Source organism: Microcebus murinus, chromosome 6 (genome assembly GCF_040939455.1).
Source record: "Microcebus murinus isolate Inina chromosome 6, M.murinus_Inina_mat1.0, whole genome shotgun sequence".
NCBI lineage: Eukaryota > Metazoa > Chordata > Mammalia > Primates > Cheirogaleidae > Microcebus > Microcebus murinus.
In genome coordinates this window covers 110031791-110056979 of record NC_134109.1, presented here as the reverse complement: position 1 = coordinate 110056979, position 25189 = coordinate 110031791, and the positions used below count along the sequence as shown (strand labels likewise).

Genomic DNA, 25189 nt, shown 5'->3' with positions numbered 1-25189 from the left:
GGGCCGCCAGTCCCTTCCTGAGAGAGGCTCAGCCAGCCCAGACGATCCCAAACTCTCCCGACACTCCAACCCACACAGAGATAGAAAGAAATGGGAGGGCAGAGAGGCGTGACGTTCTCACGCCCCCCCCCACACACACACCTGCCCCAGCCCGGAGGCCTCAGAGTGCCCAGAGCAGGCCTGGCCCCATCCCAAGATTCACTTTCTCATTCTTCTCCTAGATCCAAGCCCCGAGAGAAAAGTGTGGGACCAACTGCCTCACCCTGCGGATGAGAGCTGTGGGGGTGGCTCCCTCTCAAGAAAGGGACACAGGAGGGCAACACTGTTCCCAGGGCAGGAAGCACAAGCAGGGGACTCTCCAGGCACTGTGGGCTGAGGGGCATTCCCGGCAGCCCTGCCCAGAATGGCCTGGGAAGAAGCCCCCACCCCGTGCTCAGAGCCCCTCAGCAGAAGGCCTCATGGAGGCGGGAGCTCAGAAGAGGTTATGGGTGAGAAGTTCCCCGGATGGGTTGGAAAATGAAGGAAGGAGGGAGGGGTGGAGGGTGGGGAAAATTCCTCAGAAAGTCCCAAATCTGACCTAATGTTGACCCAGAGCCAGGGGACCCATTCCATAAGTTCCTCCGAGAATGCTTTTCCCTGACCAGGAGCCCTGGAGGCCTTTCCTCCACGACGCACGCCAGCCGGCACTGTCCTCTCTTCTGGGGGTGAGCAGGCCCGTTCACCCTGGCCAGGGCCGCCAAGGGCCCGCGGCGGCTGCACACCAGGACAGCTTGGGGGAAGGCGGTTCCTGAGTCCCCTGCCCTGGACCAGGGCTTTCCAGCACATGGCCCCGGGCAGAGGAGCCCCCGTCCTGAGACTGTCCCGGCACAGCCGCCTGTCCCTTCCTCAGTCCTGGAGCAGCCCAAGCTGCACTTCCTCGGTCAGAGACGAGGGGAGCGAGGCCTGGGGAGGAGTGTGGGCAGGGCCACCGCCAGCTCCTCCTGCCAGGGGGCACCTCCCTGCGGTGCAGCCACCTCCAACTTTTTGCACCCCCAACTTCTGAGGTTCTGTGGTAAAATTTCTGCCCATCGTGATCTCAGAATCTGGCCCAAAGACTCCCAGGCCACTTCATCCCTTCCGACATCCAAACAGAAAGAATCATGCTTTTGTTATCTTTTAATTGTAAAAGGTTTATCAAGAAAAAAGAAAGAAAAAGGAAAAAGATTTAAGCAGCAGTAGCCAGGAACAGACCATGACCTCCCAGTGCCGGGAGGGGCGCGCCGCTCAGCCCCACACACACCTGGCCTGGTGGGGAAGAGGCAGTAACCTTTGGGGACGTGAACACCGTCTGACCAGGAGTGGGACGCACACCACGGCGAGGCTGGCTGCAGGCAGGTGGGCCTGGAATCCCTGGGACAAGTGGGTGAGCAGCCCCCCAGCTTTCTCCTCTCGGGTTTCCCACTGTGCAACAGGAAGGATTTGGGGAAGATGGTACCTGCCACTGAGGCCAAGGACCCTAGGAGCCTGAGGTCTGGGCCTGCTTGGAGTGTGAACTCAGATAGACGGTAACTTTGGGGGAGTCCTCTCCAGGAAGGTGCCACCAGCACCTTGAGCCCCAGGATGGAGGGATGCTGCATGGTCCTCTAACCAAGGGAAGAGCGGGCTCAGCAGTGGAGCGCAGCCAGAGGCCGTGGCGGGAGCTGGCCTGCAGCCCTCCCACAGGGAGAGCGGAGCAGGACGCCAGTGCTGCACCAGCGAGGAAGGCCCTTCTCTCTGCCACGCAGGCCAGAGTCCCCACGGAGGGCCCCGCACTAGCTCAGGAAAGGCAAGAAAGAGAAGAGGGAGAAGTTTCTGTGCCTCCATCCTTTGCCAAGTTGTTCCTCTCCCCTGAATGTCCTTCTCCCCATTTACTGTCTGGCAGGTCCTTGTCATTCTTCAAAACACCGCTCAAATATCACCTATTCTGAGGGGTCTTCCTGCCTGGCAGAATGCTGCGGTCCCTCTGAGTTTCCGGGAAGCCCTGCCTGAACCATCGGTCATGCTGCACTGTCTGTTTCTGCGTCTGCCCCTCAACTGAGGACTCCCCAAGGGCAGGCATATCGCAGCCCTGGGTGCCCAGCGTCTGACCCAGGGCCACAGCAGGCCTCGGTGTCTGCTGAAGGAACAGGGGTGGTGGCCAGGTGAGTAAGCACTGCAGGCTCTAGGGGAGGCTCAGCCCCTGGCCTGGCCTTCATTTACTGACCAGCAGCCCAGGCCTTGGACTGGGAGTTTCTCGGCCCCATCCTCACCCCACTGCACCCCACCTCTAAGGGGCACCATGGCTCCTTGAAAGCTCCTTCTCCCAGGAGGGGCCACAGGCTGTTTCCTCATCCACCAGTGACTGCCCCTCCAGCTACTGCTGGTACAGGGACATTGGGAGGTTGGGGCACACTTCGGTGACCGGGCCCGTGGGCGGGGAGGGGCCAGATACACGTGGTCAGAGGCTGTCATACATGCGCAGGGTCTTCTCCAGCTGCTGGCCCACCCGCTGGTAGAAGAGGATCTGCTGGCGCAGGTAGCTCTGCATCATGTGCTTGAAGTCGAGCTCGCGGCGCTGGTGGAAGTGGTTCATCTCGGCCTGCAGGGCGAAGCCCACCACACGGCAGCGCCTGCGAATGCCATCTGCCTCGTCCTGCGCCATGCGGCCCTCGTCGCTCATGCGCTGGCTTTCCTTCACCTTGGCAAAGGCGCCTGCCCAGGAGAGCAGAGGACAGCAGGTTCGGGCTCGGCTCCCTCCATGTGCTCCTCCCCTCCTTGCGCCCCCCACGAACAGATAACACCCTCATCAGCTCTGCTCAGACCTCACTCCTGAACCCCAGACCCAGGTCCAGCCGCCTGGGTGTCTGCCAGGAAGTTGCCCACACTCTCACCCTCGGACATCCCAACCCAGACACACCATCTTCCCTCCAAGTCTGCAGCATCGCCAACAGCCCACATCTGACTTGCTAGGCATATTTATTTCCAGGACTGGGCTTTTCCTGTCCCTACCCACTAAAGGCCTCATCCTCTCCCACACCAGCTCCTAATTCAGCTCAAACATCGCCTCCTCCAGGAAGCCTTCCCTGCACCCCACTGCATTAGGTATCGCCCAATGCTCCCAGGTTCCCCGGGCTTCCCTCTACCACAGCTCTCACCACCCGTGATCTCTCTGACCGTCTCCCTCTGGACTGTGAACTCAATGAGGACAGGGCCTGTCCTCATCCTCTCCGTGTCCCTAGAACCCAGAAAAAGGCCTGGTGCACAGCAGATCCTGACAGGTATCAACCCATCTTCACTGTACTGCTGCAACGGTACCCAGGGCCTCCCCACCCTGGAGTCTCTGAGAAGTTCTCTGCAGTGCCCAAAAGGGTCCTTGAATCTGGGCACCTTCTCTGGCTCCCCACGGCCTGCAGATCAAGATCCACGCCTATCTGCCTGGCCAGGAGGCCCTCTGGGAGTCGGCCCCTGCGTGCATTCCACACTGGCCCCATGTCTGTCAAACTCACCCTGCTCTTTCCTACCTTCCTACTTCTCCCCACTGGAGCCCTACTCACAATTCAAGGCCCAATCAGGTGCTGCTTCTACAGGGGAGCCTCCCCCGCTCGCCCAGGCAGAAGTCTCTCCCATCTCACCTCTGCCCTGGCTCCCACTCCCACCCCTACCCACATCAGTGCACTTCCAAGGCCACCTGGCTGTCTCCTCCTCACTCCAGCCCCCAGGGGCCTAGAGGAGGCTTTAGTAATAACCAGGTGACAGATGGGGGAGGAAGAACCTGGGCAGGAGACCAAATTTGGAAAAATCTGAATGAATCAACAAGCAGTTGGTGAATGAATTTCAGTTCTCAATTGAAAGACATTTGACTGATCTGCCTTTAAGCCAGTGGGGACACTTGCTGGAAGAGGAGGCAGTGTGCCTGTGCCCAGCACTGACTCCAGGGATCCGCTATGCCAAGAAGGCTAGGAGGTGGAAGGTGGCGTGGGGGACAGCACACACCTGAGCACTTCAGAAGTACCCACTGCACACAGACAGCAAGCTGCCCCTGCTCTCCACTTCTCGAGGGGGGCTTCTAGATGGCATTCTTTTTACTTTCACACAAGTTGTCTGGTGCATTCAAAATGCATTTATTTAGCACTTACTATATATGCCAGGCCTAGGGCTCTACATGCTAGAGATAACTCCAGATGTCTTTAGAAGGGGCAACACCCGTATTAGTTGGCAAGTGCACGGCTAATTGCTCATAGTAGCCTTTCAGGCAGATAGACTCAAGATCAGAGTCTCCAGGGGCTGCACATACAGCACCCAAAAGAAATGTGCAGTCCCCGGGTCCCAGCCCACTCCCAGTCCTTCTGCCACCTTCCCTGAACTGCCCCTACTCCATCCTAACAGCCCAGCCCTGGGCAACAGAAAGGGGATCACCCCAAGGCCCAGTATGGGACCCAGGAAGAAACTTCAGAGCTGGAGAGGCCCGAGAAGTCAGCTGTCCAACCCACACCCCCACGCCACTACGGCCCTGAGGGGGCAGGGATTTGCCTAGTGGCTGCCAGCCTCCTTCCTGCCCCATGGGGGGGATGCCTGGCCCTCCGTGGCTGGGGGGTGGATACCACTTCTGCTGCAGTGAGCCCATGTTGGGCTCTCCAGGCATATGTGTGGGGCCCCAGACAATGGACACAGGGATCCAAAAAGGCCCTAAGGTATAGGAAGGACCATAAGAGGAAAGGTAGAACACAGCAGGACAAAGGAACCGAGTTAAACTTCAGCAAAAGGAACCTCCCTGAGGCGGGCAGATGCTGAGCTAGCCTGGATTCCACCTGCCCGAGAAAGTCAGAGTACAGTGGGGGTGGATCTGTATACTCAAGGGTTTTTCCGCCCATGGCCTTAGAGGAAGGAAAAGCCCCTTTTGTTGATGAGAAGACTTGGCCCAAGTAGTAGGAATGAACCTATTCCAATTGCTATATATCCACAGACAGACAAGGGGCCAGGGATGGGGGGGCAAAGGCCACAGAGGTCGGAGAGAGGAGGAGTCCCCACCCTGCTCTCTGTCACTTCTCTACCCTGTGACTCAGTTTCTGGGGCCAGGACCAGCTAACACCAACACACCCCACCCACCAGGCCGAGAGTCAGGCTCAGGCCTGTCCAGCATCCCTACATTCCACGTAGGGCCCGACCTGAGAGCTGAGGACCCGAGGGAGCCTTCTGTCCTGGCAGCTCTCCTGCAGGTCCCAGGAGGGGAAAGGAGGGTTGCTGCAGAGGCCTGGGTCCCAGGCATAGTCCCTAAGCTCCCAGCTCAATCCATCTTGCTCCTACCTCTTAGAGGTAGTTCCCAGCCACCCCAGGTTTGGGGCAGGATGTCTGGGCAGGATGTCCCAGCTGTGTCCCCTCCAGCAAGCCACTGCTTTCCAGCCTGTAGACCTGGACTACAGGTCTCCCAGTGTCAAATGGGACATGTTGCACTAGATGTGATGCTGTTGACAACTGCTCACAACGGTATAGTGCTTTAGCGTTTCCTCATCTGTAAAATGGGATAATAACAGCACCTGCCCTGTGGTATAGCTGAGGCTTAACTGAACTTTGTATACAGCACCAAGGACCTCACCTGAGATCGCATAAGAGCTCAAGATGCTACATGCTACATTGTGCAAACTGCTTTTTTACCCTTGAGCTCACAGCAAGCACCAGCGGTGGTGGCTCATGGCAGTATTATTCCCTTTGTTTATGGAAGCCCAGGAGGGGAGGTAGAGGGAGAGTTAGATGATGGCCCAGAACCAACAGAGGCTGACCCACCTGTCCCCAGGCAAGAGCCTGTGCCTACAAGGCCACTCTGCTTTGGCCAAGCTGTGAGCCCACAGATGCTCCATGGTCCGGGGCCTGCCTCTAGTCCATAGAGGATGCCAGCCGAGCAAGCCCAAGGACGCCAAGCCTGGCTCCTCCTCCTTCCCCTTCTAGCTTATCTGTCCTGGCTTTCCATCCCTCGGGGAGCCCCTGCCCCCAAATGCCTGGTACAGTGGAACAGCCTGGGCCGTGGGGTCAGACACGCCATGGCCGGTTCCTGCTCTGGCGCACCGTCTCACCTCACCGCGCCTCATCTGCCAGGGAGGCGATGGCATCGACCTCGCCACTTGTGTGAGTCTCAGCCCTGCCCTCGCTGGCTCTCAGGTGGGGAGCATAGGTCCTGGCTGGCCCTGGACAATCACTTTCCCCTTGTTGCCCGGTGATAACAACTGCTAGGGCCCCCTTTCACCCCTAAAACTGCCCCAGTTTGGACAGCTAATTATAGGGTTACCCTTTTCTTAGGAGACATCTAGACTGGGCTCCAAGGCCTGGGCCAGTGGGCAGGCCAGGCTGGGGGCCTGGCCTCAGCTCTAGCCACGCTTCATGTCCCATTTTATTAACATAGAGACTCTCCCAAGGTCATCTCAAAGGCAAAGTCTGTCCAAATCCTGGTCTCCCAACTCCCCACCTGGGCCTCCGCCCTCCCTCCTCCCACCATCCCCACCACACTTGCCACCCATTCAGATGTCCAGACAGTTGGACAGAATCCTGGGGACTCAAGATGTAGCTGTCCTGCTCCTTCCTCTGAGAACGGTTCTACTCACAGAGCCACCTTGGGACCCCTCCCCCCAAGCCCTTGTGGGGCTGTGGTCCCCAAAGCCACCCAGTTCTGTCTCAGCCAGATTCCCAGCCTCTCCCAGTTTGCCCCACACTACAGGCCTGGAAGGGGCAGCCCCAAAGGGCCTGGCCTGCCAGCAGGTTGTACTGGACGAGGGCAGGGGGCAGCCTCTGCTTTAGGGTCGGCACCCCGACTCCCAGAAACACCTGCAGTGGAAACCCAGAAATGGCCTCTCCCAGCTCCGTCTCCCGGTCCAAGGGTCGGAAAGGCGGGTCTGAGCCTGGGAGTGCTGGGTGCCCCGGGTATGGGATTGCCTTTATGCCCTCCGCCCTGCTCTGCTGAGGGTCCCCAGCCACTGCACGGGGCAGCTGCGTCACCATTGTGTCCCAGCCTCCTGCTGCCCACTCAGGAACAAGCCACTGAGGAGCTGGTTGAACCAGCTTTCCCACTTCCGCACAGGGAGACACCTGTCCGCATGCACCCCCAGCTGCCACTACCTGCCCTGCCCTCCCTTGGCCCAGAGCTAGGTCTGAGGCATCACTCTGCTTCTGGGCCAGACCCTCCGGGCAGTCCCCTCCGACTCTTCCCTTGAAGGCCTGAGAACCCACTGGGGCCCCTTTCCTTGCTTTGTGGGTTAGGAAACTAAAGTCCAGAAAGGCAAAGGCACTTCCAAGGGACACACCGCAAACTGGGGACTCTGTCCCCAAAGCCAAGACTAGAGCTCAGGTTTGTGTTTCCTGAAACTGAAAAGAGGAAGAAGAAAGGTGGAGATAAGGACAAAAGGGGGGTTAGGGCATAAAGAGAGGAAGAAGAGGAGGAGAAAGTGCAGGGAGAAAGGAGGATGGGAGCTGGAGGAGTTCTAGAAGTCAGCCTCCAAAGGAGGTAGAGGAGGGCAGGGCCAGCTTACCCCAGACTCTCCTGGTGGTGGTGGGGCATGTCTGCTGTCTCCCATGCTCAGTCCAGAGGTCTGCCTACTGCCCCACCCAGAGTAAAACTCCCCACCAAGTCAGGCCTGACCTCAGGGCCTACGGGGCAGGGAGCCAGCTCCACGCCCTGCAGACGTTCTTCCTGAGTTACCAAGCAGCCCCAGGGAGGACCACACCTCTCTCCTGACATCTGCCCTCCTAGTAGTCCCCAGGACTCAGCCACCTGCTGGGTCAGCCCCTGACTCACTCCTCAGGTAAGAAGAGAAGCCAGGCTCAGGAAGTGGGAGTTGGACAGGCCATGTGGCAGTGCCCTGGCCCCCTGGTTCGGCTCCCCTGGCCCAGCCCGGTGCCCTTGTGTGACCCAGAATGAGTCATTTCCCTGGCAGTTCCTTGACAGCCCAGTAGTAACAGGCAAGGGCTCATCCTGTCCCTCCCCCATAGAGGGGTCATAAGAACTGAAAACATGGCTGGGCTTGGGAGGCAGCCAACATGGACATGTCCCTGGGGAGGTAGCAGGAGGACAGGACAGTCCCAGCTGGGCCACGGACTCACTATCCAACACTCTTCTATGGACACCAGCTCCTTCATCTGCAAATGGGGACAGAGATCCTCCCGCACAGATAGGGCACACAGCCTTGAGCACAGCCCTGGAGCCTCGAAGGAGGGAGGCGAGCTTGCAAGGTGTGGAAGGTAGGCCCGCACCCTGCACTCCCCTTAACTGGGTCTTGGTCTGTGTACCCCATTAGCCTGTGGGCTCATCAAAGGCAAGGCCTGTGAGACCTGGTCATCTCTGTGTTCCCAGACCCCAGCCTGACACCTTGAAGGGGCTCCACACACAACAGGTAAACGAGACAGAAACAGAAAACGAATGAACGGACAGGAAGGCAGACGTCTTGCTCCATAAGGTCAGGAGCAGGCCTGTCCACAATAATGCCCTGTACCTACCACATAGCTGACACTCGACTCGCTCGTTGAATGAGAGACTGAGACAGAGACAAGATGAGCTACTCTGTTCTGCTAGGCCACCCCGGTATCCTCAGCACCCAGCAGAGAGCCAGACTCAGCCTGCCTGCACTGGGTCTTACCTTTCTGCAGGTGGATAATGTCAGGGAAGTTGGAGAGCAGGCCCTGGTAGAGAGACAGCATGTCGAGCATCTGGAAGAGGTCATTCTTGGGCTGCTCAGCGAACATCTCACCAACAGCTTCGTAGGTACGGCCCGTGTGAGAAATGGCGCTGTTGAGAGCCTCAGAGCTAAAGGGGGGGTCCATCTGGAAGGCATGACTGATGGCCTGGAAGGCACTGCCAAGCTTCTGGAATTCCTTGCGGAAACCCCCCACATGTTTACGTACCAGCTCCGATGCCACCGTGCTGAGCTGCAGGACACTGTCGTCCATCTTCTTGCTGAAGGTCTTAAAGGTGTCCACACGGTCCTCCACATCCTGCAGGTCCTGGTGCTCTGTGGGGATCTGGAAGGTGAGCAGGAAGCTGGCACCCACCATCTCGTCCTTCTCTGCCCGGCGTTTGCCCATCTTCCACTGCTTGTCGTCCAGGCAGCTGAGGAAATGCTGGAAGCCCTCATACTGGGACAGCACAGGGTGGCTGGTCATGTGGTCCATCCAGAGGATAAGCCTCCGTTTCCGTTTCTCGATGAAGTCCTCCTCAAAGCGGCCTGTGGCCTGCTTCTCAGGCAGGTGGGGCACCGAAATGACAGTGAACTTGTGTAGCAGGCGGTTATAGAGCCAGTCAAAGTGTTTGTAGCGCCGATAGACTGGGGAGCCAGCATGAGTGGGTGTGAGCTTGTAAGAGATGTAGCTTTTGATGCCCTTGAACTTGGTCTGTTTGGTGGGGTCCTCCACAGAGCAGGCAAACGGGTGGGGGTTGGCCTTCCACTGGGGACCACGAGGGCCCATTTCAATAGAGTATGTCTCAGCGATCTTGGCCATCATGGGCACATCACCTAGGATGAAGGCCTCCACTCCAGAGCGCACGAAACAAGAGAAACGGTTGAGGTTGCGCCCCACCACACTGCCTCGCTTGGCAGATGCCAGGCTGTCCTGCCGCTCCAGGGCTGGCTTGGGCCGGAAGGCCATGTGCTGGCTGGGGTAGGCACCAGGATAGGAGAGGTTGAGTGGGGGGTGCCCGTTGGTGCCCAGCCCACCAGCCCGTGGCTCCTCTACCACCGTGCATCCGTCGTCCCAGTCATCCCAGTCATCATCATCCTCCTCCTCAAAGCTGCCCTGGTTTGAGAGGAAAACACTGCCCCCACCACTCCTGGCCGGGCTGGCCACACTGGAGCTGTTGTACAAGCTCACCTGAGTGCCCAAAGATCCTTCGAGGCTGCTAGAGCAGTCGGCATGGTTGGCACTGAGGCCAGAATGGAAGATCTCCACGTAGGAGGCAGGAAAGAGCCCCGTCTCGCCACGGCTGTTCTGGCCCTGCAGCCAGCCGTCCAGTGAGGTCTCACTAAAGATGACCAGGTCCTCATCCTGCTGGATGCTGATTTCCTCCTTGTTCTCACTGTGGAAGTCATAGAGGGCTCGGCCTTTCAGCGCCATGGCTGGTCTGGGTAGTAGAGAAAGATGGGAAGGAGAGAGCTCTGCCCAGACCAAGGATGCTCACTGGGGTGTCCAAGAATGTACTAGCAACTCAATGCCTGTTATACAGCTCAGTCACTCTGCCCCCAGCTTGGGGTCTCAGCACCCACAAATGCTGTCCAGCCTGCTCCTCTTCAAAGCAATGTCCATGGCCCAGAAACTGCCCTATCACGTCTCTGGGCATATGCCTGTGAGCAGGGAGGGCTCATGTCCATAGTCGTCTTCCCTCCCTCTGCAGCCTGGGGGAGTCCCAGGAGTCTCTCTTTCCTCCCACTTTCAGAAGAACAGTCAAGTGACCTGAAGAAACCAGCTCTGCAAGGGCAAGAATTCGACACTTTCCACTGGAACAATGTTCTAAAATAGAAGAGAATCACTCGGAAACCACCATTCCAGAAACGCAGCAGGGCTCTGCCTTCCCTCTGGCTCCCGGCTCCTTTTGGCTGCTCTGGCTTTGGGAGGCTCTCACATTCCTCTGCAGATCTGCCCCTTCCTCCTTCCTCCTCCTCCTCCTAGGCCATTGGGTTCTCAAAAATCCAGAAAACCCAACAGGGGCAAGGAGAAAAGCAGCAGCCTCTTGAATCGAGTCCAAGGGTGGATGTGTCCGGCTTCACAACGAGCCAGACCGAGAAAACAAGGACTGAGGCTTACACAACAGGCCGCCAACACTTCCACCCAGGCTGCGCAGCCGCCCCCCGCCGCTCGGTCGCCCTCTCCCGGCCCCCCAGTGGCCAGCCCCCACCTAGGAGGGAGGAGGGGGCGCGGCGAGGCGCTCGGGCGACTTCTGGCCACTCGCTGACTGGTCTCTTTTGTTTGCCTAATTCCAATCCGAGTCCAAGGGCCCCCGTCCAAAGGTAACCCCAACAGAGGGCAGTAACCCCGGACCAGGGACTCACGGCCCCCGCCCCCGCCCCTCGCGTGCACGCACACACTCAGCAGTAGTTTGCGGAGCAGCTCCGGCGAGCAGAAGGCGCGCCCGGCCGCGCGTCCGTCGGTCCTCCGCGCCGCGCCGGGGCCGGCCGGTGGGCCGCGGGCTGCGCCCGGCCTGCCCCCGCCCGCACTCGCCGGCCCGCGCCGCAGCGGGAAGCCAGCTCCAAAACAAAAAGGAGATGGGGAGGCGGCGTCTCGAGGAAGGAGGGAGCAGCCGAGGGGAGGTGAGGAGTGCGGAGAGGGAGGACAGCAGGCCGGGGAACTGGGCGAACTCCGCCGCACTTCCGTGCGTCCGGGCTGGGCAGGAGCGGCCGGCTCCGCCCCCCGCGGGCCTGGGGCGCCGGGGCGGGCCCCCGCCTCCTCCTCCGCGCTCCTTCCGTCTGGCGGGCGCCTGGCTTGCTCGCGGCCAGTCGGCAGGCGAGAGGGAGGAGACGGCCCGCGGGCACGGGGCCCGAGAGCCTCCGGGACTTGTCCCTGAGACCGCCGCCCCCTCCACGCCAAAGCCTGTCCGCGCTCGCCGGGAGACACCTCACGCCCCCAGGGGTAGGAGCGCCGCGCGGGGGAGCTCGCCAGCCGCCGCCGCCTCTTTTCCTGGACTGCGCCACCCTCCTGCCTGTTCCGTGACGCAGGTGGAGTGAAACTCCGAAAGTTTGCAAAGCGCGGGGCTGCAAGCGGGGCGCCAGAGCCACGGACGGGCGTGGGGCGCGGTGCGTGGAGAGACGCGCCAGCCGGAGGGGAGCGCAGCAGCGGACGCCCCATTCCCACCTTCTACCCACCACTACTGCTCCGCCGGGACGGGGTCGTGGCGCGGCTCTGGATCGTACTGCGCCGCGGTAGTGCAGCCTGCGCGTCCCGGGAGTCTGTCCTGGGATACCAGCCGCCTAGCCACACAGCACCAGGAGCGCCACTGCCCTGGGCGACTTCCTTCAGGGGGAAGGAATCCTATATCTGCAGCGACAAGAAACAAACCTAAGCACGACCCGGTTCGTGTTGCTTTGCGCAGCGGGCGCGTTCTAGATGTTCTGTCCTGGTCAGCAACAGCAAGGAGAAAGAGGCGGCCCAGTAGATGAGATTCCAGAAGAAGCAGGTGGGGCCTTGACTGTCGGTCAGCATATCTGGAACACTTTGGGCCCTGATTCTGCCACGCACTGTGCTGGGCACTGGGGAGTATGGCACAGTAAGGCAGGAGGGGTTACAGTTCACCGTCCTTAATCTGTCTATTCTGTCTCATTGTCAGTCATGCACTCAAGAAGCGTTAACTGAGTACCCACTCTGTACCAGCCCCTGGACTACAAAGCCAAATAAGACATTATCATTACCTTCCAGAAGCTCAGAAGTGTTGTCCCAACTAGACAGATGACCTCTGCCCAGAGTGACCAGTGCCATGAAAAGTGCATGTGAGGGCACCTGCCCCAGCCTGGGTGGAGCAAGGATCAAGGAAGGCTTCCTGGAGGAACAGGTGCCTAAGGTGAGGCAAAGGCTTCAGTCCTTGCTTCCTTTCCTAGCTATGCCCTAGAGCCTTGTCTACTCTCTCTAGCTAGAACTCCTTTCCCCTCTCTCTCACTCTACCTACTTGTTGCAGATTAGCTGGCATGAGGTGGTGCTGCTGAAGGTGTTTTGGCTGTTTTGAAAGGCATGGTTCCCACACCTCTGGCTCCAAACCCAATTTCACTGGTGCAGTGAGTGGATCCAACTCCCTGTGCAGAACTGGCATATGACCAGAACAAAGGCTTGTGTACAAACCCCAGGAGCCCCAGAATTAATCTGCACAGAGAAATAACTGTCAAGCAGAATTTTTGCATAAATAAGTCAAGGCAGTTTGGGCTGCCCCTTAGGAAGCCAAGTTACCAGGTTAGCTCAGGGAGCCTGGAGCCAGCCCCTAAGAGGGAAAGAAGGGGTGGTATGACAAGTCTCTCAGTCAAGTCACCTTGAAACCTTGTTCCCTGCATAAGGGCAGCCTGGATTCTAAAGACCGTTCTGCCCAGTGTCTCCAAGATTAGTGCCTAAATATTTTCCTCCCTTTCCTGTTCATATATCCTTTCTCCAAACTGGGCTTAACAATAGCATCTACTTCCTTAATGCTTGCTCGATGCTAGACACTTGTATACACTTTACCTTTATTAGCTCCCTTAATACAACTAATGGGATTTCTACTCACCCAACTTGAGTCCCAGTCCAGCCCCACCCCCTGAGTGGTGCCCAGCCTCCACTTTGATGGCCTTTAGTTGGTTTCCAGACACATTTACAGACCAACCATCTTGGATTTACTCCATCTGTTCTGGGTGGGTTTTTTGTGACTCTGAGGAGCCACTCTTTTTTTTTTTTTTGAGACAGAGTCTTGCTCTGTTGTCCAGGCTAGAGTGCCATGGCATCAGCCTAGCTCACAGTAACCTCAAACTCCTGGGCTCAAGCAATCCTGCCTCAGCCTCCCGAGTAGCTGGGACTACAGGCATGCGCCACCATGCCCAGCTAATTTTTTCTACATATTTTTAGTTGTCTAGCTAACTTCTTTCTATTTTTAGTAGAGACAGGGCCTCGCTCTTGCTCAGGCTGGTCTCTTGCTCAGGCTGGTCTCGAACTCCTGACCTTGAATGATCCTCCCACCTCCGGCCTCCCAGAGTGCTAGGATTACGGCGTGAGCCACCATGCCTGGCCCAGGAGCCACTCTTATTTCCAGGTTTTTGTGGGAGAATTCACTCTTCATCGTCACAGACATTTCCAGAAGCCATTATACATCTTCCTATTCCCTCTCCTCCAGGACCTTTTTCAGGCTTACATGTGACGGAGTCCCACAGTTACTAGTCTCAGGACAATGCACTAACCTTTGTGATCTCCCTACACCCTGCCTATTCCTTTGAAAAGAGTCCCTTTATTAAATTCTCAGTGTTATTCTATTTCTAATTGGGGTGTGTTCTCTCTTTCCTGCTGGGACCCTGATTCATACTTAGGAACATCATCCATCCCTCATTCAGGCATCCAGTATCCATCTTTTAGGAAATGAGTCAGCAGGGGAGAACCGTGGGCACTGGTGTGCAGGCTGACCCTGATTGTCAAGGCAGCCTGGGGAACACACTGAATTATCACTGCAGGAATGCAGGTAAGAGTGAGGGCCTGAAGTAGGGCAGGGGTAATGTGCTGGGGAGAAAAATATCTGGGAGGGTTTTTAGAGGTAGAATAGACTGGAATGTCGACCAACAAGTTGTGGGTATTGAGGGAAATATCAGCCCACATGTTTAAAAAAATATTTTCTCCACTCCACTTACCCCACCAGCTACTGCCCCATTTCTCTGCTCAACTATGCAGCAAAATCCCTTGAAATAGCCATCTACATCACTTGCCTCCAATTTCTTTTCTTTCTTTTTTTTTTTCTCTTTTGAGACAGTGTCTGGCTCTGTCACCACGGCTAGAGTGCAGTGAGCTCACTGCAACTTCAAACTCCTGGGCTCAAATGATCCTCTGAGTAGCTGAGACTGTAGGTGCAGGCCAGCACGCCTAGCTAATTTTTCTATTTTTTGTAGAGACGGGGTCTCACTATTGCTCAGGCTGGTCTTGAACTCCTGACCTTAAGTGGTCCTCCCACCTTAGCCTCCCAGAGTGCTGGGTTTACAGGCGTGAATTACCACACCCAGCCTGCCTCCAATTTCTTTCCTCCCTTTCTCTTCTTAAATCCCTCTAACCAGCCTTTCATGCCCACATTCCACTCACCTATTCTTGTCAAGGTCATCAGTAACCTTGGTGTTGCTGGATCCTAATGGTTATTCTCAGTCCTCATCTCACTTTAACCTTTCAGTAGCATTTGACCCAGTGATCACTCCTTCCTCCTGAATGCATTTTCTTCACTTGCATTGGAGAGACCATACACTCCTGGTTTTCCTTCTACCACACTGGTTCATCCTTTTCTCTCCAATAATTCTTTTATATATTTATTTTTCTTATTTTATTAATTTTATTTTTTTCTTCTTTTTTTGACCATGAGAAGATTCAGGAATATCCAATAATTCTTAACATTAGAATGACCACAGTGGAGTGTTCCTCTTGTCTTTTCTATCTATACTCACTCCTTTGATGATCTCATCAAGCTTCATAGCTGCAAACACCATCTATAAGCCAGTAATGCCCTTTCTTTTCCCTCCAGCCCAGCTTTTTTTTTTTTTTTCAAAAACTCAAGGGAGCCAGGCATGGTGGCTCACACCTATTAATTCCAAGATTTGGGGAGGTCAAGGTAGGAGGATCGCTTGAGGCCAGGAGTTTGAGACCAGCCTGGGCAATATAGGAAGACCCTATCTCTAAAAAAAATTTTTTTAATTAGCTGGGTGCAGTGATACATACTTGTAGTCCTAGCTACTCAGAAGGCTGAGATGGAAGAGGTTGCTTGAGCCCAGGAGTTTGAGGTTACAGTGAGCTATGATCATGCCACTGTACTCCAGCCTGAGCAGCAAACCAAGACTCCATCTCTGTCTCTCAAAAAACCCAAACAGCCGGGCGCGGTGGCTCACGCCTGTAATCCCAGCACTTTGGGAGGCTGAGGCGGGCGGATTGCTCAAGGTCAGGAGTTCGAAACCAGCCTGAGCGAGACCCCGTCTCTACCAAAAATAGAAAGATATTAATTGACCAACTAAAAATATATATACAAAAAATTAGCCGGGCATGGTGGTACATGCCTGTAGTCCCAGCTACTCGGGAGGCTGAGGCAGGAGGATCGCTTGAGCCCAAGAGATTGAGGTTGCTGTGAGCCAGGCTGACGCCATGGCACTCACTCTAGCCTGGGCAACAAAGTGAGACTCTGTCTCAAAAAAAAAAAAAAAAAAAACCCAAACAAAAACAATAAGAAGAAAAAAAAACTCCAAAGATATATGATATGAATATTTTTTCCATTGGATGTCTAATAGACAGCTCCAATTCTACATATCTAAAGTTGAATTTCTGATCTGGACCCCCAAATCTGATCTGTTCTATTTGCAGCTATCTTCCTCTCAGGTGATGGGGAGTACATTCTTCCAGTTGCTTAGGCCAAAAACTGGAGTAATTCTTTTTTTTTTTTTTTGAGACAGAGTCTCACTTTGTTGCCCAGGCTAGAGTGAGTGCCGTGGCATCAGCCTAGCTCACAGCAACCTCAAACTCCTAGGCTCAAGCAATCCTCCTGTCTCAGCCTCCTGAGTAGCTGGGATTACAGGCATGCACCACCATGCCCAGCTAATTTTTTCTATATATATTAGTTGGCCAATTAATTTCTTTCTATTTATAGTAGAGACGGGGTCTCACTCTTGCTCAGGCTGGTTTCGAACTCCTGACCTCGAGCAATCCGTCTGCCTCGGCCTCCCAGAGTGCTAGGATTACAGGCGTGAGCCACAGCGCCCGGCCTGGAGTAATTCTTGACTCTTCTCATATCCTGGAATTCTTTCATCAGCATCTAACTACTGTTCTTCTGGTCCCAACCACCATCTTAGATCACTACAACAGCCTCTTCATGGGTATCCATCCGTGTCTCCTTATGGTTTATTCTCAACATAACAGTCAGAGTGATCCTTTTAAAATGTAAGTTAGGTGTCAGTCCTCTGCTCTAAACCCTGCAGTGTCCCCATCTCACTCAACATAAAAGCCAAAGTCCTTACAAGGGCCTACAAGCCTTGTATCATCTGATCCCCCTTTAATCTCTTCCTCTCCTCCTTGCCCACTCTGCTCCTGCCCAGATGGCTTTCTTGCTCCTCTCTGACATGCCAGGCACATTCCCATCTTAAGGCATTTGCACTGTTTCCTCTTCCTGAAATGCTCTTCCTCTGGATTTCCACATGGCTTACCCCTGAAAGATATCACCTTCTCAGTAAGACCTACCCTGACATACCCTTTTAAAAATAATAGTCCATCCTCACCCCAAGCCTTCCTTATTTCCTATATCCTGCTCAGTTTTCTTTCACAGCACTTATCACCTGTTAACAAATACAATTTATTTATTTATTATGTTTATTGTCTAGGAAGAGGAAATTATCCAAGAGTCTTGCTGCAGACAAATTAAGCAAGGGCTGAGGATGGAAGGCAGTGGGGCTGGGGAAAAATGAGGGGTACAGAAGAAGTGCAAACATGGAGAAGATACTTGCAACATTTATAACTGGCTAAGGATTACTATCCAGAACACATAAAAAACACCTTTAAACCAGTGTTTAAGAAAGCAAACTGGCCGGGCGCGGTGGCTCACGCCTGTAATCCTAGCACTCAGGGAGGCCTAGGTGGGTAGATCGCTCGAGGTCAGGAATTTGAAACCAGCCTGAGCAAGAGCAAGGCCCCGTCTCTACTCTAAATAGAAAGAAATTAATTGGCTAACTAGTATATATAGAAAAAATTAGCCGGTCATGGTGGCGCATGCCTGTAGTCCCAGCTACTCGGGAGGCTGAGGCAGGAGGATCCCTCGAGCCCAGGAGTTTGAGGTTGCTGTGAGCTAGGCTGACGCCACGGCACTCACTCTAGCCTGGGCAACAAAGCAAGACTCTGTCTCAAATAAAAAAATAAATAAAAATAAAAAAGAAAGCAAACTACCTATACTAGTTTTTTACTACAGCTGTAACAAATTACTACAAATTTAGTAGCTTAAAACAACAAAATTTATCACCTTACAGTACTGGAGACAAGAAATCCAAAATGGGTCTCACTGGGTTAAAATCAAGGTGTCAGCAGGGATATGTTCCTTCTCTAGGGAAGAATCCTTTTCCAACTTCCTAGAGGCTGCCCATATTCCTTGGATTTTGAACCCTCAATTGCATCACTTGGACTTGTGCTTCCATCATCACATCTCTAACTCTTCTATCTCCCTCATTCACTTATAAGGACCCTCGTGATTATAGGGGACCCGCCATGATAATCTCCCCATCTCAAGATCCTTAATCACACCTGCAAAGGACCTGCAGAGTCCTTTTGTCATGTAAGGTAACACAGCCACAGGTTCTGGGTGAACATCTTTGGGAGGCCATTATTCTACTTACCACACAATGCAAAAGAAAAATAGACAAAAGCATTTCATGGAGGACGAAATACATACAAAATTCATATGCATCAGGGAATATGCAAATTTAAATCACAATGAAATACCACCTCACACTCATCAGATTGGCAAAAATATTTTAAACTAACAACCAGGCATTGGTGGGAATGAAGAGCAAAGAGAACTCATACACTCCCAAAGGAGTATAAATTGGTATATAATCCCTTTGGAAAACAATTTGGCAAGGTTGAACATGCATATGCTTTACAACTCAGTAATTTTCTACTCTAGGAAGTACACTATAAACTATTTACATATGTGCAACAGGAGATATGTACAGATTTTTAATGGCAGTGCTGCTAAAAATAGTCCTTCCAAAAAATCCAAGAGGAAAATGTATTAATAGTCAAACAATGGAATGTTATGCAATAGAAAAAAAGCTGTAATCACAGCCACATATAATAAACTCCATACAGTGTGATGTCTTCTATGCAACATTTCTCAGGGTGTTGTCACTTTGCATACAAGCTTCAGTATTATTAAAGTTCAGATTCTGATTCTGTAGGTCAAGAATGGGGCCTGAGATTCTGCATTTTCTTTCTTTCTTTCCTTCTCTCTCTCTCTCTCTCTTTTTTCTGAGAATCTTGCTCTGTTGCCTGGCTAGAGTGCCGAGCTATCAGCCTAGCTCACAGCAACCTCAAACTCCTGGGCTCAAGTCATCCTCCTACCTCGGCCTCCCGAGTAGCTGGGACTACAAGCTTGCACCACCACATGGAGCTATTTTTTTCTCTTTTTAGTAGAGACTGAGTCTCGCTCTTTCTGAGGCTGGTCTTGAACTCCTGACCTCAAGCGATCCTCCCACCTCTGCCTTCCAGAGTGCTAGGATTACAGGCGTGAGCCACTGTACCGGGCCAAAATTATTTCCTTTTAAACAAAAAGAAATAAGCACAAAATTCAGGAGAGGAGAGACCTTTACTTCTGGTATGGGTATATGAAATGGTCCTAGTGATGTTTTCTTTCTTTTTATTTTTTTTTATTTGAGACAGAGTCTCGCTTTGTTGCCTAGGCTAGAGTGAGTGCCATGGCGTCAGCCTAGCTCACAGCAACCTCAAACTCCTGGGCTCAAGCAATCCTTCTGCCTCAGCCTCCCAAGTAGCTGGGACTACAGGCATGCACCACCATGCCCGGCTAATTTTATATATATATATATATATATATATATATATATATATATATATATATATATATCAGTTGGCCAATTAATTTCTTTCTATTTATAGTAGAGACGGGGTCTCGCTCTTGTTCAGGCTGGTTTCGAACTCCTGACCTCGAGCAATCCGCCCGCCTCGGCCTCCCAGAGAGCTAGGATTACCGGCGTGAGCCACTGCGCCTGGCTCTTTCTTTTTTTGAGACAGAGTCTCACTTTGTTGCAGAGGCTAGAGTGAGTGCCCTGACGTCAGCCTTGCTCACAGCAACCTCAAACTCCTGGGCTCAAGTTATTCTACTGCCTCAGCCTCCCGAGTAGCTGGGACTACAGGCATGGGCCACCATGCCTGGCTGATTTTTTCTATATATATTAGTTGGCCAAGTAATTTCTATTTATAGTAGAGACGGGGTCTTGCTCTTTCTCAGGCTGGTTTCGAACTCCTGACCTTGAGCCATCCGCCCACCTCAGCCTCCCAGAGTGCTAGGATTACAGGCGTGAGCCACCGCGCTCGGCCTCCATTGTCTTTTAAAATATATTTGATACCTAGAAACAAGTATATGTATAAAGTATGATGAATAAGTTATAAAGTATGATGAATACTCATGAACCTAACAGTCGGTTTAAGAAAACATCACTAGGGGCCGGGCACGGTGGCTCAAGCCTGTAATCCTAGCACTCTGGGAGGCTGAGACGGGCGGATCACTCAAGGTGAGGAGTTCAAAACCAGCCTGAGCAAGAGTGAGACCCCTTCTCTACTAAAAATAGAAAGAAATTAATTGGCCAACAAAAAATATATAGAAAATTATCTGGGCATGGTGGCACGTGCCTGTAGTCCCAGCTACTCGGGAGGCTGAGGCAGGAGGATTGCTTGAGCCCAGGAGTTTGAGGTTGCTGTGAGCTAGGCTGATGCCATGGCTCTCACTCTAGCCTGGGCAACAGTGAGACTGTCTCAAAAAAAAAAAAAAGGACAATGGAAAGCATACGAAATAAAATCATCAGCTAAGAAGCTAGGTGGCGTCAAAGGTCTGGGCAAAAGGCGTTAGGGCCGCACCGTTACACTCAGAAGTAAAGAGAGGTAACTAGCCGAAACATCGTTAAATGTGTTAATTCAATACTTGGTGACCAGAAATCCACACGGCAGGCTAATTCGTCTGAACCCAGACTGAAGGGTTAGGGCTTGCATTTACAGTCCAAGTTTCTGAAACTCGCTGGGTTTCATGAATCAACTGACTTTTTTAACACAGATTTCCAGACGGCTCCCCTGTAGATCCCGATTCCGTGCGTCTGGGAAGAGGCCTGGCAATCAGCATGTCACGGGTTCGGTGCCGCCCAGTGCTACTCGGCAAAGAGAAACCCTTCCCCGCCTGGCAAAGGACCTGACGCTGGCGGGCATCGGGAACTACGCGGTCAGCCCGGGACACCGGCTCTGGGAAGCGCCCCACGGGGTGGTAGGTAGGAACCCAATCAAACAAGCCTGTGGTCACTCCTCTTCCCCGAACCTGGCCTCCTCAGCTCTTGCGGGGAGACACTCCTGAGGGTTCCCTAACAGCCTAAGACTAAGAGTAAACTATTACCACACTACAGGATTCGCTCTTGGCCACTAAACGCCGCGGGAACCCACCGCTGGCACCGCCCCCCACCGCCTTCCTCGCGTGCTTCTTCCCTTTCCCTGGGTGAACGGGAAGAGAAGACACGCGAGATGCAGGCATGGGGCATGGCCCCACTCTGACCAATGGAAAGTGAGGGCGTGGCTCAGAGCCTTTCTTTCATTGGCCCAGGGTCCCAAGCCGCCCTGCTTGGGCGCGCAGGCGCGGAAGTCGCTCGGGCGCCTGAAAGCGCTGCCAGGTTTAAGTCCGCCTACTCGGCTGCCGCCATCATGGTGCGGAAGCTTAAGTTCCACGAGCAGAAACTGTTGAAGCAGGTGGACTTCCTAAACTGGGAGGTCACCGACCACAACCTGCACGAGCTGCGAGTCCTGCGGCGCTATCGGCTGCAGCGGCGCGAGGACTACACGCGCTACAACCAGCTGAGCCGTGAGGTGCGCGAGCTGGCGCGGCGCCTGCGCGACCTGCCTGAGCGCGATCCGTTCCGCGTGCGCGCCTCGGCCGCGCTGCTGGACAAGCTGTATGCTCTCGGCCTGGTGCCCACGCGCGGCTCGCTGGAGCTCTGCAACTTCGTCACGGCCTCGTCCTTCTGCCGCCGCCGCCTGCCTACTGTGCTTCTCAAGCTGCGCATGGCGCAGCACCTCCAGGCTGCCGTGGCCTTCGTGGAGCAAGGCCACGTGCGCGTGGGCCCTGACGTGGTGACTGACCCCGCCTTCCTTGTCACGCGCAGCATGGAGGACTTTGTCACTTGGGTCGACTCCTCCAAGATCAAGCGGCATGTGCTGGAGTACAATGAGGAGCGCGATGATTTCGATCTGGAAGCCTAGCCGGTCTCCGTCTCTCCATGGCTGCTGCTTACAGATGGGAACACTGAGGCCTGATGCTGGAGATTCTGGGAGGGTCGTAGGTTTTTACTAACTTGGTTCTTCAACTGCAGGCTTTGCAACAGAGCCAAGAGAGGTGCGTCCCTATTTCCCAGAAAATGCTCTTGGAACTTGGACTACTGATAATTAAATGACCGTACCTTGGGAAACACGGGGAAGTGTTTTTGTGCTCCCCTGGGTAATTGTTAACTTCTTGTGCCCGAAACATTGTAATGTGAAAGCAAGAACTACTCCCCCGACCCCTACCTCCGTTTCCCTTTATCGTCTTGTAGCAGGACTGGTTCAATTTATTTAACTCGAATTCTTGCTTCTGGCCGTGTACAGATAGAGAGTTTGGGCTCAAGTTTTCGTTAAATGGATGAGACTTCAGTGTTCAGGGCCTCCTCCCTCGTTTAAAGGAATGCTTTCCTAATGCCAATAAATGGCCCAACTGCTTGTAAGTGCAACTTCTCTGTCTGGTTTTCTTACGTAGGGTCATATCTATACATCTCCTTCCAGAACCCAAGAAGATGAATAGGGTCAGGATAGATCTGCCTGTGGGTGAGGTCTGCAACAGGGGCTGCATGTGGAGGATGCAGGATGTTCTACAGGACTGGGCAAATTTGTCACTTTACCAATCCCTTCCTTGGGATGAGTATTTATTTTGGCAGGGCTCTTCCCCACAGGACTTCCTGTTGATATTCTGGCCCCAGGAAATACCATATTAGAGGGCTGAAGTGTTTGCTTGCTTAAGGAAATAATCACCCTGTAGCTTGGCCATCTGGTGGTTAGAAGTGGCCCAGGAGGTTTCTGGAAACTTAGATGTTCTTAGGAGTGGTGGAGAATTAGAATTAGACTACAAAGTTTTACCCAAGATTTCTAAAAAGAGAATAAATAGAATGCTGAAGTCAGAGGATTGGCTTTTTGATGTGCCTTCTCTTCCCTGCTTTTGCCAAAGAAATGATATAGGGAAGATAACATGGGATGATGATGATAGCAAATGCTTCTATATATCAGGTTCAGTTTTAAGTGCTTTACATGTATTAACCCTTTTAGTCTACCCGACCATTGTAAGAAGTGGAGAGATGAAGGAGCTGAGGCAGAGATGGGTCAAATTACCCAAGATTGCATAGCCGCTAAGTGGTGGACTGGGATCATGCTCGCTTTTAACAGACTGTCAATGTCAGCACAACTTGCCCTCTGTAGTGTGCCAAAGCTTAGGGTCTCTGAACTGGAGTTTACAAGCCAGCAGAGAAAAGCAGCAGCACTGGGCAATGCGATTAGTCTTGACAGAATGCTATATAAAGGTTTGAGCAGGGAGAAAACATTGAACTGGGAAGCATTTAGGGAAAAGATATGCAAGGTAAGAGTGGAACTAACATCATAGCCCTGCCTATGCTAAGGTGTCATTTACTCTTCCCAACAACCCTGCAAGGTAGATGATGTTATCCATAACTTTCACTTTGGGAATCAATCAGAACAAGAACTTGTCTGAGGCTGAGGTTCAGGTCTAGACTCATGTGACTCCAAAGGTCATGTTCTTTTCAATGTGATCTCTTTAGAGGTGGCAGGAGAGAGAATCCCACTCCCCAGCTCTGGTGGCTGGGCACAGTCTCAGCTCATTTGGAAATGCATCCTCAGGGCTCCCAGGATTTTAGAACTCAGAGGGAGAGTAAGGTGATTCTGCAAGGTAAGACCCACCCGCCCACCTCCTGTGGCCCTACAGCTCCCACCAGATCCCACAAGGCATGGCAGAGAGATCAGCCCCCTTGGAGTAGTTGGAACCTGTGCCTATGGCCAAGTGGATACAACCTCAAAATTTCTCTTAAAGGAAACTGGGTTTAGGAACTTTGGAGTAAAATGTAAGATTCTTTAGAATAAAGTCTTCTTTCTCCCTTTTTGGAGACAATGTGAAAGAAATGACTTTCCAGGGCTGGGCATAGTGGCTCACATCTGTAATCCAAGCACTTTGGGAGGCTGAGGTGGGAGGATCACTTGAGGCCAGGAGTTCAAGACCAGCCTGAGCAACAGTGAGACCCCTGTCTCTTTTTTTTTTTTTTTTTCTTTTTTTTTATTTTATTTTATTTTTTTTTTGAGACAGAGTGTCACTTTGTTGCCCAGGCTAGAGTGAGTGCCATGGCGTCAGCCTGGCTCACAGCAACCTCAAACTCCTGGGCTCAAGCGATCCTCCTGCCTCAGCCTCCCGAGTAGCTGGGACTACAGGCATGCGCCACCATGCCCGGCTAATTTTTTCTATATATATTTTAGTTGGTCAATTAATTTATTTCTATTTTTGGTAGAGACGGGGTCTCGCTCAGGCTGGTTTCGAACTCCTGACCTTGAGCAATCCGCCCGCCTCAGCCTCTCAAAGTGCTAGGATTACAGGCGTGAGCCACCGCGCCCGGCCACCCCTGTCTCTTAAATAGACAAATTAGCGGAGTGTGGTGACAGACATGTAGTCCCAGCTACTAGGGAGGCTGAGGCAGGAGGATCACTGAAGCCCAGGAATTTGAAGTTGCAGTGAGCTATGATAACGCCATGGCACTCTAGCCCAGGAGACAGAGCAAGACCCTGTCACACACACACACACACACACACAAAAGGTTGACACAAAACTGGCTCCCCTGAGAAAGAGGATAGGACAAAAAGCTTAGTGAGCCAAGCATCATTTCTTCCCCAAATCTAATGAGTCAAAGAAAGGTCAGCTTTCCTCAGCCTCTAAAAACCTATTGTGCCATCCTAACTTAGGCCAGCCTCCTTGAAGGGTTCAAGTGTATGGATAATTGGGGAACAAAAGTTTTATAGAACTGTGTGATGCCTTCCAGTGTTTTCTATTTATTTTAAATGTTATTTATTTTTTATATATATATTTTAATTTTATATCTTTAAATTTTTTTATTTTTACTTTGCCGCATTAGTTCAACTCACATTGATACTTAAATGTTATCTTTTTTTTTTTTTTTGAGACAAGAGTCTCACTTTGTTGCCCAGTCTAGAGTGAGTGTGGTGGCATCAGCCTAGCTCACAGCAACCTCAGACTCCTGGCCTCAAGCGATCCTCCTGCCTCAGCCTCCCAAGTAGCTGGGACTATAGGCATGTGCCACCATGCCCGGCTAATTTTTTTCTATATATATTAGTTGGCCAATTTCTCTTTCTATTTATATTAGAGATAGGGTCTCGCTCTTGCTCAGGCTGATTTCGAACTCCTGACCTCGAGCAATCCGCCTGCCTCAGCCCCAAAGAGAGCTAGGATTACAGGCGTGAGCCACCGCGCCTGGCCAAAACCTTTTGTTGAAAGTTGAAAAAGTGCCTGTCAGGACACCTCAGCCTTTTAAACAAACAAATTGGCATTTTAACTTGGAATATTTAAGAAATTACTGTTTCCAGCTGTTGAGTCGGAGCATTGACTCCATCTTCTATTAACTATTTGACCTCAAACAAGCTACCTCCCACCTCAGGGCCTATTTGCTCATCTGGATTGGGGATAATA

General features: G+C 52.9%; 2 protein-coding genes across 5 annotated transcripts; one reads left to right on the top strand and one right to left on the bottom strand.

Moving 5' to 3' along the window:
- Positions 1-1140: 1140 nt before the first annotated feature.
- On the bottom strand, positions 1141-11020 carry SNX33 (sorting nexin 33). The gene is made up of 2 exons (XM_012735423.2): positions 8616-11020; positions 1141-2709 (listed from the first exon to the last, which is right to left on the bottom strand). The coding sequence occupies exons 1-2, from the start codon at positions 10084-10086 to the stop codon at positions 2456-2458; spliced, it is 1725 nt and encodes a 574-aa protein (XP_012590877.1). The 5' UTR covers positions 10087-11020; the 3' UTR covers positions 1141-2455.
- Positions 11021-12062: 1042 nt separating this feature from the next.
- IMP3 (IMP U3 small nucleolar ribonucleoprotein 3) lies at positions 12063-22166 on the top strand. 4 transcript variants are annotated; one of them, XM_076004575.1, is made up of 3 exons: positions 12381-12520; positions 20477-20680; positions 21011-22166. In XM_076004575.1, exon 3 carries the CDS (start codon positions 21109-21111, stop codon positions 21661-21663), a length of 555 nt encoding a protein of 184 aa, XP_075860690.1. In that variant the 5' UTR covers positions 12381-12520; positions 20477-20680; positions 21011-21108; the 3' UTR covers positions 21664-22166. The 4 variants fall into 4 exon arrangements, with proteins under 4 accessions (XP_075860689.1, XP_075860690.1, XP_075860687.1 ...); XM_076004574.1 differs by lacking the exon at positions 12381-12520 and adding an exon at positions 12063-12139 and having other exon boundaries at positions 20477-22166; XM_076004572.1 differs by having other exon boundaries at positions 20477-22166.
- The last annotated feature ends 3023 nt before the right edge of the window (positions 22167-25189 follow it).

Coding starts and splice junctions, on each gene's coding strand:
- SNX33 (XM_012735423.2), bottom strand. CDS start 10,086: ATGGCGCTGAAAGGCCGAGCCCTCTATGACTTCCACAGTGAGAACAAG. Junction 2,710..8,615: donor CATTATCCACCTGCAGAAAG/GTAAGACCCAGT, acceptor TCTCCTGGGCAG/GCGCCTTTGCCAAGGTGAAG.
- IMP3 (XM_076004574.1), top strand. CDS start 20,965: ATGGAAAGTGAGGGCGTGGCTCAGAGCCTTTCTTTCATTGGCCCAGGG.